This window comes from Dendropsophus ebraccatus, chromosome 15 (assembly GCF_027789765.1).
Source record: "Dendropsophus ebraccatus isolate aDenEbr1 chromosome 15, aDenEbr1.pat, whole genome shotgun sequence".
Classification (NCBI taxonomy): Eukaryota; Metazoa; Chordata; class Amphibia; order Anura; family Hylidae; genus Dendropsophus; species Dendropsophus ebraccatus.
In genome coordinates, this window is record NC_091468.1 from 70,373,744 (window position 1) to 70,387,053 (window position 13,310).

The window sequence follows — 13,310 nt, forward strand, 5'->3', positions numbered from 1 at the left end:
AATATGCTACATTAAAATCTTTGGACAACATGTCTTTGTATATACTTTGTATACCCAATTCTACATAATAAGTTAGTCATCTGTATACATGCTGTATGTTGCTGTACGCCCAGAGGCCCCACAATAGAACTTTCCTGCAAGACAAACTTTTTAACAATTCATTAGAAAAAAAGTTGAGTCTCTTGTCTGGCAGCCCGGTATGTTGCAATATCAGTAGTTACGGGTATTCCATGTCAATGCCCTTTTTGTCTATTGAAGAAGTATCTGCAGTCAGCTGTGCAGTTTCTAGATCCATCAGCAAATTGTATGCAATGCTCTAACACATTACAGCAGTTTATGAGAGTGCAAACCGAGTGTTTTCCTGATCCTGAGACCCCGATACAAGTTATTACAGTGGCTGCCGGTTATTTCACCTGCTATGGCCAATAAAGAGAAATAGTTTTTATATACATCTAGTAAAATTAGTGGTGTTCATGTATATGGATGAACCTGATCTGTAAGAGTGAGAAGCCCGGGCAATAAGAGACTCTATACTCTTAGATGGTGGACCCTAATTCCAATACAGGGACGACTCAAGCTTTTCTGCTGCCTGAAACGAAAATGTAAATGGATCCCCCCTCCCATACATAACTATATACCAGCAGTGACTATATACCACACATAACTATATACCAGCAATAACTATACTGTACACATAACTATATACCAGCAGTAACTATACTGTACACATAACTATATACCAGCAGTAACTATACTGTACACATAACTATATACCAGCAGTAACTATACTGTACACATAACTATATACCAGCAGTAACTATACTATACACATAACTATATAGCAGCAGTAACTATACTGAACACATAACTATATACCAGCAGTAACTATACTATACACATAACTATACTATACACATAACTATATACCAGCAGTAACTATACTGTACACATAACTATATACCAGCAGTAACTATACTGTACACATAACTATATACCAGCAGTAACTATACTGTACACAACTATATACCAGCAGTGACTATACTGTACACATAACTATATACCAGCAGTGACTATACTGTACACATAACTATATACCAGCAGTAACTATACTATACACATAACTATATACCAGCAGTAACTATACTGTACACATAACTATATACCAGCAGTAACTATACTGTACACAACTATATACCAGCAGTGACTATACTGTACACATAACTATATACCAGCAGTGACTATACTGTACACATAACTATATACCAGCAGTAACTATACTGTACACATAACTATATACCAGCAGTAACTATACTGTACACATAACTATATACCAGCAGTAACTATACTGTACACATAACTATATAGCAGCAGTATCTATACTATACACAAAACTATATACCAGCAGTGACTATACTGTACACATAACTATACACCAGCAGTAACTATACCTATACTATACACACAACTATATACCAGCAGTGACTATACTGTACACATAACTATATACCGGCAGTAACTATACTGTACACATAACTATATACCGGCAGTAACTATACTGTACACATAACTATATACCAGCAGTAACTATACTGTACACATAACTATATAGCAGCAGTATCTATACTATACACATAACTATATACCAGCAGTAACTATACTATACACACAACTATATACCAGCAGTGACTATACTGTACACATAACAAGAGGGGTGCTGTCTCTGGATGGAAGCGGCCATGTTTTTGAAGCGTTGGAGGAACCCCTTTAACCTCGTTGGCATGGTGTGACTTAAAAAGGCAGTAGTGTGCCCCCGGGGTGGGGATTGTGCACATTTACAAGTGACGGTTACAGAAGGGAAGATCGGGGTTGGTGGCAGGTGACAGTCTTCATGTCCTGCATGCAGCTGCTCAGCACTGGACAGTGAAGGTAGAGGACAGCGGCGGCGGGCTAGGTCTTATTTTTGGGAAACGGTAGTTTTGTTACAATAGTGAATGTGAAATCCCGGCAATAATCTCAGTGAATGTATCCAATCCACCGGCCGTGACATTCAGGTGTGATACATGGTTTCGGACATCTGGACACAATGCATTATCAATAAGACACAGATGATTGACAGAGCGTCAGTCATGTGATCTATTCTTGTTAGAAAACATCTCATGACTACAGGAGGGCTCAGAAACCAGAGGATTTTCCTCATCCACTTTCCTGTCTGGTGACTGAAATATTAGTCAAATGCCGAATGAATAAAGGAAGTGGCCGTGTGAAACCGAAAAATGAAAGATGTCCCTACACACCAAGTAAAAGCGGCTGACCGGCTAATGGCTCTGGCAGTGGTCTAGGGAACATTGTCCTGCGGGCCTCGGAGTTCCCAGCATCACAATTAATTATGATGCCGGGAGCTCAGATACTGTTCGAAAGTTTGCACTAGTGTACTGACACAGCCGCGCAGCTGTGTCAGTACACTAGCACGAATTTTCAAACAGTAAGTGCATAAGCCCACACACCGCTTCAAGGTTCCTGATACGTGTAAGTCCCCAACTTAAAAATGGCGCAGTACCATGTGGCGACCACCACTGCAACAACAGCAACAGGAGGGAGCAGCCCAGTTTCCCAGCAGCCCCAGTGCTGCCAGACATAGCGCCCCCCTGGGCTCTGGGCCACACCAACTGCAGGATAGCGTCACCACAACAATGGAACCAACACCACACAGGGAAAAGCAGATGGGAAAAAGACACCTTACCCTGTGCTCTCAGCTACAAGACTGACCCAAGAACGACCCACCATATATACACTTAGGGCCCTATTACACAGAGCGATTTTTAACGATTAACTACTAACGATAAACGATTGCAAACGAGATTGTTTATCGTTATCCTGAAATCGTTTACCATATTACACAGAACGATGGTCGTTAGTTACGATCGTTTACTCCATCTGATCCCAGAAAAACAATGAACAATGTGCAATTACACTGAACGATTAGTGAACAAATGCGGAACTTGAGCAAACGATTAGCGAACGATTAACGATAATTTTAGGTTCAGATCTAAATCAACGACATACGAACGATTTTTCAATCGTTGCCTGCAATTACAGAGAACGATTATCGGTTAAATTCAAACGATATAACGATTTTTCGCACGATAATCGTCCCGTGTAATAGGGTCCTTACTAATAAAAGTCTGCTGTGGGGTGGGAGAGAGTGCAAAAAAGGGGACAGACCATGCAATGTTATACTATGGGAGAAAAAAAGCAGCACCTCCATAAACTTATGACTAGAGATGAGTGAATTTGTGGCCCGTTCGAAGGGAAGCGATTTGTTAGCTCGGTAATCCACCCATCAGCTTTCGAAGTTCATGCCGCTCTGTGCCGCTCCACTCCACGTACCTGGAAAAGCTGGATCCAGTCCTGGGAGACGTGTCCCAAGACTACATCCAGCTTTTCCAGGCACCCAGGGCGAAGGCTGATAGGCAGATTGAGAGAGAGAGTTTATTTCTTGTTAATCAGTCATGTTGGGTGTTAGTATATAAATAGTATATAAATAGTATATAAATAGTATATAAATAGTATATAAATAGCACCGAGCTTTTTGTGAGGGATTCAGCTGTAATACTATTTAGTGCCGTGTAGAATGATGGGAAATAGAATCTGATATTTAACACAACAACTCAGCCGAGTCACCAGACTAAATGGCCGATTAGACAGAATTCTGCTGAACGCCGACATTTCAGGGTGGAAGCGGCTGAGCACAAACAATGCCTGATGGTAAAAAAAAGAAAGGGAGAGCCTGGCATTGTGTACGGCATTGTGTACGGCATTGTCTATGGCATTGTGTACGGCGCTGTGTATGGCATTGTGTACGGCACTGTGTACGGTATTGTGTACGGCATTGTGTACGGCATTGTGTACAGCATTGTCTATGGCATTGTGTACGGCATTGTCTATGGCATTGTGTACGGCATTGTGTACGGCACTGTCTATGGCATCGTGCATGGCATTGTGTACGGCATTGTGTACGGCACTGTCTATGGCATTGTGTACGGCATTGTGTACAGCATTGTGTACGGCATTGTGTACGGCACTGTCTATGGCATTGTGTACGGCATTGTGTACAGCATTGTGTACGGCATTGTCTATGGCATTGTGTACGGCGCTGTGTATGGCATTGTGTACGGCGCTGTGTATGGCATTGTGTACGGCATTGTGTACGGCACTGTGTACGGTATTGTGTACGGCATTGTGTACGGCATTGTGTACAGCATTGTCTATGGCATTGTGTACGGCATTGTCTATGGCATTGTGTACGGCATTGTGTACGGCACTGTCTATGGCATCGTGCATGGCATTGTGTACGGCATTGTGTACGGCACTGTCTATGGCATTGTGTACGGCATTGTGCATGGCATTGTGTACGGCACTGTCTATGGCATTGTGTACGGCATTGTGTACGGCACTGTGTACGGCATTGTGTACGGCATTGTGCATGGCATTGTGTACGGCATTGTGTACAGCGCTGTGTATGGCATTGCGTATGGCATTGTGTACGGCATTGTGTACAGCTTTGTGTACGGCATTGTGCATGGCATTGTGTACGGCATTGTCTATGGCATTGTGTACAGCATTGTGTACAGCATTGTGCATGGCATTGTGTACGGCATTGTGTACGGCATTGTCTATGGCATTGTGTACGGCATTGTGTACGGCATTGTGTATGGCATTGTGTACGGCACTGTGTACAGCATTGTGCATGGCATTGTGTACGGCATTGTGTACGGCATTGTCTATGGCATTGTGTACAGCATTGTGTACAGCATTGTGCATGGCATTGTGTACGGCATTGTGTACGGCATTGTCTATGGCATTGTGTACGGCATTGTGTACAGCATTGTGCATGGCATTGTGTACGGCATTGTGTACGGCATTGTCTATGGCATTGTGTACGGCATTGTGTACTGCATTGTGTACGGCATTGTGCATGGCATTGTGTACAGCATTGTGTACAGCATTGTGTACGGCACTGTGTACGGCATTGTGTATGGCATTGTGTACGGCACTGTGTACGGCATTGTGTACGGCATTGTCTATGGCATTGTCTATGGCATTGTGTACGGCATTGTGTACGGCACTGTGTACGGCATTGTGTACGGCATTGTCTATGGCATTGTCTATGGCATTGTGTACGGCATTGTCTATGGCACTGTGTACGGCATTGTGTACGGCATTGTCTATGGCATTGTGTACGGCATTGTGTACGGCACTGTGTACGGCATTGTGTACGGCATTGTCTATGGCATTGTCTATGGCATTGTGTACGGCATTGTGTACGGCATGGGAAGCTCTGGCATCACATATTCCCAGAAAGCAGAGACAATGCCTTCCAGATAAAGCCCTATCTGCACCGTGCGGGGGGAATTCCATAGAATAATGCCTGTTTTACCCCCCTTATAATGGGTTATACCTTTAGGCTATGTTCACACAACGTATTAGACCGGCCTTTCCGTGACCCCGGCCGGATCACGGAACGGCCGGTCTCTGCCCAGATCATCGCAGCTGGTACTTAAGTACCGGCCGGATGATCTGTCCGGCCGCAGAGCTCTGATGCGGGCGTATCAGCGCGCGCCTGCATCAGAGCTTCCCTCTGCACACTATGGAGCGAGTGGCCGAAGCCGCTCGCTTCGTAGTGTGAACTGACAGGGTTTCCTATGGCCGCAATTCATTGACATGTCAGTTATTTGCGGGGCCGCACGGGATCCCGGCCGGAGCGCATACGATGTGTATACGCCATTGGCAACAACGGCCGGAGTTTTACGTAGTGTGAACATAGCCTTAAACTCAATCTCCAGATAAAAGTAAAAAAAAACAAAAACTAAAAAATATCATGTTCTATCTACACAGTTTAATTTACTAAAGGGAACCTGTCACCCAGACAATGCTATCTAAGCTATCACCACCATGTTATAGAGCAGGAAGAGCTGAGCAGATTGATATATATCTTTGTGGGAAAAGATTCTGTATGATCATTCTGTGATAAGGAGTCCAGTGGGCGGAGCCACTCTATGGACTGGACTCTTTAGCCTGGAAACATCAGAGATTTCAATCAATAAATTACAAGTTATGCTAAATCTTTTCCCATAATGTTATATATGCGCTCGGCTCCTTCTGCTCTATAACATAATGCTGATAGCTTGGGCAGCATTTTTATGGTGATACCCTATACCATATGGCTACCCTGGGTTACTGCACTCTCTGCTGCCACCTCTGTCCATGTCAGGAACTACCCAGAGCAGCAGTAAATCCCCATAGAAAACCTCTCCTGCTCTCCAGACTAAAAAGAATACACCACTTCCAGCAGGACATACAGCAGCTGATAAGTATTGGAAAACTTGATATTTTATAATAAATGTAAATTACAAATCTCTTGCACTTTCTGGCACCAGTTGATTTGAACGATTTTTTTTGTGGCTAAACTACCCCTTTAACCCTTAGGCGACCCTGGACATACCCGTACGTCCAGAACCGCCTCTATGCGTTTAGAGCGGGGCTGTGCTGCGGCCGCGCTCTGAACCGCCGCGGTCCCGGGTGCCGCTCGTAGCCCTGGACCGCGGCTATTATTGGGCACAGTCCGATCACTGTGCCCGCTAATAAAGTAATTGGATGCAGCTGTCAAAGTTGACAGCTACATCCGATTACTTGATGCAGCCTTTCCCTGGTGTCTAGTAAGGAGGATCGATCCACAAATCTGAACCCGTCCGGGGTCAGCACCGTAATGGCACTGATCCCGACTCAGCAATCAATTGCTTCCAGCTGTAGCCGGCGGAAGCAATCGATGTGCCTAGCTCATCAATCTATGCTACATATCTGTGCAGCATAGATCTGTATGAGAGATCAGTATACTTATACTAGAAGTCCCCCAGGGGGAATAACCCTCACCCCAGGGGGGGAAGAACACTAACCCCAGGGGGAATAACCCTAACCCCAGGGGGGGAATAACCCTAACCCCAGGGGGGGAATAACCCTAACCCCAGGGGGGGAATAACCCTAACCCCAGAGGGGAATAACCCTAACCCCAGGGGGAATAACCCTAACCCCAAGGGGGGAATAACCCTAACCCCAGGGGGAATAACCCTAACCCCAAGGGGGGAATAACCCTAACCCCAGGGGGGAATAACCCTAACCCCGGGGGGGGGGGGAATAGGGGGGCTTCTAGTATAAGTGTAAAAGTAAAAATAAAAGTGTTATTACAGGAAACCTGTTATATGGTTTCATATACTATAACTAATCTCAATGCCAGGTAGGGGTTAATAGCACATTAATAGGCATTCCTTGGATTCGTGAACTTTTGCTTCTGATACCAAAGACATATCAGTAACACACCATTCCCGTCATTTTCTTTACATCGCCGCTCACGAGAAGAACAGAGGCGTCTAACAAAACAATTCTCAGAATTTTCCTTACATCGCTGATCAATGGATTCAGCAACACGGACCAGCGATCCCCATGAATGGACGTTCTACACGACAATCAGCACGTTCTGACAAGATCTCAAATGGACACACAAGCTTTTCACGCTTCTTATTTACAGCCAGGCAGTATATAGCAGGCAGTATATAGCAGGCAGTATATAGCAGGCAGTATATAGCCAGTAGTATATAGAAGGTAGTATATTGCAGGCAGTATATAGCAGGCAGTATATAGCCAGGCAGTATATAGCCAAGCAGTATATAGCCGGCAGTATATAGCAGGCAGTATATAGCAGGCAGTATACAGCAGGCAGTATACAGCAGGCAGTATATAGCCAGTAGTATATAGAAGGTAGTATATTGCAGGCAGTATATAGCAGGCAGTATATAGCCAGGCAGTATATAGCCGGGTAGTATATAGCCAGGCAGTATATAGCAGGAAAACAGTGACAGAGCGGCCATGATCAGCAATGAGGTGGAGTAACAGCAGTTTCCCGCTCCCCCTAATTCTAGAAACCGAACCATTTCTGTAACGTAGGATTTCCCCAATTATCACCCATGGTCTGATGTTACCACAATTGGCTGATGTTACGACACTTCTCTATTCTTTCTGCTGACCATTGGAGTTGGGGGCACATGATAGTCGGGGAATTTAGATGGTTTGCACAATTCTTAATGGTTTGATAATGGATATAATCCAACCAGAAGCTCCTACCCGATGCTGCTGTACGTCCTCAGTCACTGCTCTCTAGTTAAATATCCAGGTAGGTTCCCAACCGAGGTCTCATTCCGTTATTCATTATCCTATGTAGCCGATGTATAGGGCTTGTAGATATATAGATATAGTGTATTGCTTGTAGCAGTAGTCAGTATTATTTCAGGTCATACACAGCATAGCCGCACACCGCAGTACACATACAACACATCAGAGAGGGTCACTAGAGATGGGCGAGCTCAATCTTACCAACAGACCGAACTTTGCAAAAAGTCAGTACTAGAGTTTGTAAAGATGCGACCACACAATGAAATACAGATAAAAAAAAGGGGGTAAAAGGGGTATGCTCACCTCTTCACACTCCCCTGGTGTCCTCCTATTGTTCTCCAGTGTCTCCAGCTGCTTCCAGCCCGCTCAGCCAATCATAGACAGTCTGAGACAGGACAGAATTGCAGCCAGCCAATGGCTGAGCAGGCTGTCACTCCTGAGACGACCGGAGAAGAAGGGCGCTGGGGGAGCGTGGACAGGTAAGTATAGATGAGCAAACTAAATGCCTGCAATTGTTTAGCTGTATTACTGCAGTTTGTTTAAAGTTTGGTTTGGGCTCACCTGAACTTTGCGGAATTTTGCTCCCTTATAGAGTTGTACACCTTCTCACACTATCCAGAAACGTGAGTGTCCAGCTCTATTTCATCCTATTCATATATTTTATACAAGAAAAATCTGATGGGACTGGTAAGAGCCGGCTGTTTGCTTGGTCATGTACCAACGGGAGCTTAGAAATGTCTGTAAACGCCATGAAAACCAATGGTTCATATCATGTCCCTTGGTCCTGGGCCCTTTTCTGGGTCTGACTGGTGACCTGGGACATGACATGCCAGGCCCGCTCAGCCAGTCAGCGACCAAGGTGGGATCCCACTGCTGCAGCTGCTGACTGGCATGTCACGTCCCAGGTCCCAATTCAGACCCAGAACTGGAGCTGCTGCAGGATACCGGCACCAGCACTGGAGGGGAGAGCATGTTACGCCTTTTATCCTCCCCCTCCCCGGAGTTCTCCTTTAACCAGAATTACTTATCAAACATATATAAAGCAGTGCAGTGCAAATATTAACCAACCTCTGCAGAGTTAGTATTACAAATCATCCTGCAGAGGAAACACTAGATATCCATATAGTCTAAAACTCGTATTACAGTGTGTAATAGATAGTGGTAGGGATAGACGGAAGCTGTACAGAGGACGTTGCTGAATATGACGGCCATGAAAACCGCCTCACGCAGTAAATCAGATCACGCTGGCGGCAGGAAGGCAGCGTAACAACTTTTTTTTCATTGCAACATTGGAACAAAGAGTGTAAGAGCATTACTGGTGGTTAACCACATCGTGCTGTTCAGTGGGATGGAAATGCTGAGCAAGTTATTCTAAGACCGGAACGGAAGCTGCATGGAGCGGCCCGGCACCAGCTGGAAGATCAGCTTCTTCTCTGGTCACATGTTATCACATGGTTCCTCTACTGTAAGACGTTCCATATACACATATTATTATACTGCTCCTAATTACATAACGGGGGATCATACAACAGGAACCTATAGTGCTATTCTTTTATAGTTTTTTTACAGGGGTACTCCAGTGGGGGAAAAAAATCTTTTGTATCAACTGGTGCCAGACAGACAATTTCAGAGATTTGTAATTTACTTCTATTAAAAAATCTCCATTCTTCCAGTACTTATCAGCTGCTGTATGTCCCGCAGGAAGTGGTGTATTCTCTCCAGTCTGACACAGTGCTCTCTGCTGCCACCTCTGTCCATGTCAGGAACTGTCCAGAGCTGCAGCAAATTCCCATAGAAAACCTCTCCGGCTCTGGACAGTTCCCGACATGGACAGAGGTGGCAGCAGAGAGCACTGTGTCAGACTGGAAAGAATACACCACTTCCTGCAGGACATACAGCAGCAAATCCCCATAGAAAACCTCTCCTGATTTGTACTACAGGCGTCTTCTACCTCCAGTTTGTCGAATAGGAAGTGGAATACAGTATCTGGCGCTACCTTTGTCAGGCATATTAAAATCTTAATCTTCTTTTCTCTGTAAGGCTGGGTAAAGCTGTGTTTCAGTCTGCTTTTTTCATCCGTTTTATACTAAAAACTGATTTTAAAAAAAGTATGTATTTGTGTGCATCTGTTTTGATCTGTTTTTCCTTTGACTTCCATTATAAAAAAAAAAAAAGATCAAAATGATTTTTTTTTTAACGTACATAAAAAAGTGGTTACCACGTTTTTGTACACACTAAATATACGGTTGTGTTTTGATCCTTTCCTTCATTATGGCAGTCAATGGTAAAACGGATCAAAATGGATGCACACAAATTCAAAAAACAGAAGAAAAATGTTGGAATCCAGGGAGAGGGTAAGTAAGTAACCGTTCCTCCTGCACGAGTTTCAATAAAATGTGCGGTAGATACAAATGAATATTTTGGGGACTAATGTTACTTACTTGATTTCCGCCGACTTTCCATACAGTCCTGACTTTATAACCCTGTAGCGCTCCATTGGCAGGGCTTAGAGGAGGCTGCGTCCATGTGACTATCAGAGAGTGTGAGCCATTTATAGACACTGTGAGGTTCGGAGGAGCAATGGATGGAGCTGAAACCAAAAGTCACATCATTAAATAAAACAGAGACAACATAATCATAGTAACATTTTCTTAAAGGGGTATTCCATTCAAACATAACTTTTAATATGTTGCTGCCCATGGTGAGACTAACAATTCCTTTCAAACTTGTAATTATCTATTCAGTCTCCTTCCCCCAGTTCTCAGCTGCTGCTTTCTGCTGAAGACACAAAAATCTGTGTGTGAGTGTTTCTCTGTCTCCACCCCCCCCTCCCTTCTGAGACAACTGATGTAAACAAGTCCCTGGAAGGCTTTATCTGCAAACTTGTAGCTTTTTTGTAATGCTGGGAGGGTTAATCACAGTGAGTTCATCTGCAACTTGATCTAAGGGTCCTATTACACGGGACGATTATCATGCAAAAAAATCGTTAAATCGTTTGAATTTAAACGATTATCGTTCTGTGTAATTACAGGCAACGATCGAAAAATCGTTCGTATATTGTTGATTGTTGATTTAGATCTGAACCTAAAATTATCGTTAATCGTTCGCTGTAATTCCACGTTCGTTCGCTCAAGTTCCGTGTTTTTTCTCTAATCGTTCAGTGTAATTGCACATTGTTCATTGTTTTTCTGGGATCAGAAGGAATAAACGATCATCATAACGATCACAATAACGATTATCGTTCTGTGTAATATGGTGAACGATTTCAGGTTAACAATAAACAATCTAGTTTGCGATCGTTTATCGTTAGTTGTTAATCATTAAAAAATCACTCGGTGTAATAGGACCCTAAGACTAATCCTCCCAGCATTACAAAAAAGCTACAATGTTGCAAATAAAGCCGGCCAGGGACTTGTTTACATCTGCTGTCTCAGAAGGGAGAAAAGCTCACACACAGATTTTTGTGCCTTCAGCAGAAAGCAGCAGCTAAGAAATGGGGGAAGGAGACTGAATAGTTAAGTATGGAAGGAATTGTTAGTCTCACCATGGGCAGCAACATATCAAAAGTTATGTGTGAGTGGAATACCCCTTTAACATTCTCCATTTGCTGGTTCTGATAGGAAACTTTTTTTTTCTATCAGTTTTGTTTTTCGAATAACACTAATCTGCATTGTACATGTTACTGGTGTGTAGGCTTGGTATAAACAGGCTATAAATAAATGGCCAACAACTTTCATGTCTCTTTGCCGCCATTAGAGGAATAAAGAGCCGTGTCCCTGATGATCTGAATGGCACTCACCTCCTTCTGTTGTTTTAGCCACAATCCAGGCACTGGGCCCGGACCAGCCGACTTCATTCATGCAGGAAACACTAATGTTGTACTGAGTGAATGGACTGAGATGACTGATACGATATGTGACAGGCGGCACTGATGTATTATACAGCGATGGAGAACTGGTATTCTTCACTGCCGTCACCTGTAATCATACAATATTCTCCATTATTTCTGCAGTCTACAGCTTTTCCTTATTACCCAACTAACAACAAGAATAACCCCCCCCCCCCCAAAAAAACAAACAAAAAAACATAAATTGGTCACCTCCCAATATCCCTCTCAAGCCAAATGCCAATACAATTGGAAACCAGCAGTACACACGAGTGACACTCGGCATCTATATACAATCCGGCCACTAAGCCTAAAATTAAGCTGGGACTTCCTGTCCTGTCTATGAAGATAAGGAAGAGACTGCTGGAGCTTAGCCTTCCATTTCTATGGAATGACCTCTGTAAAGGTCACAAAGCATGCACAGACACCTTTCTTATTCATGTCAATAAGGGTTGCTCCGGTCCATTATTGCTTATGTCCACGGGGTTTACTATAAAGCATTTCTGTAAATGATTGTGAAAAAAAAAGCTTAGGCAAGATGGCTGCCCCCACAGTATTGTACACATAATTAAATAAAATTACAATCAGAAAAAGTTTAAATAATCAAGAAGATACTGTCTCTTTAAGAACATGATCCTGACAAGAGAGAGAAACATCTAAGGTCTGACTATTTTGGGGTATTTAAAGGGTCTTTCACAAAACAGAATTTTTTCAAATCAACTGATGCTGTAAAGTGCTAGATATTTGTAATTTACTTCTATTAAAGATATCTCAAGTCTTCCAGTACTTATCAGCTGCTGTATATTCTGCAGGAAGTGGTGTATTATTTCCAGTCTGGAAAGCAGGAGAGGTTTTCTATGGGGATTTGCTGCTGCTCTGGACAGTTCCTGACATGGACAGAGGTGGCAGCAGAGTTCACTGTGGCAGACTAGAAAAAATACACCTCTTGCTGCAGGACATACAGCAGCTGATAAGTACTGGAAGACTTACGTTTTTATAATAGAAGTACATTACAAATCTCTGGCACTTTTTGGCACAAGTTGATTTGATTTTCTTTGTAGCTTCCCAAATCTTTGTTTTACCGATTTTTTACAGGTTTTACAGAATGATTGCTGCTACAATTGTATCAATCTGTGTGTTGTTTAAAGGGAATATCTGGCTATGCAAAACAATAGCTATATGGATGCAAGTATGTAAAAAC

General features: G+C 43.4%; 1 protein-coding gene across 3 annotated transcripts in view; it reads right to left on the minus strand.

Annotated features, from left to right (window-relative positions):
* Positions 1–13,310, minus strand: part of MERTK (MER proto-oncogene, tyrosine kinase) — a 68,109-nt gene that overhangs the window by 18,620 nt on the left and 36,179 nt on the right. For all 3 annotated transcript variants that reach the window (XM_069955341.1, XM_069955340.1, XM_069955342.1), the window contains 2 exons: positions 12,023–12,200; positions 10,665–10,813 (listed from right to left, as the gene is read on the minus strand). In XM_069955341.1, the coding sequence (XP_069811442.1) occupies positions 10,665–10,813; positions 12,023–12,200 (327 nt within the window). The remainder of the gene's footprint in view (positions 1–10,664; positions 10,814–12,022; positions 12,201–13,310) is intronic.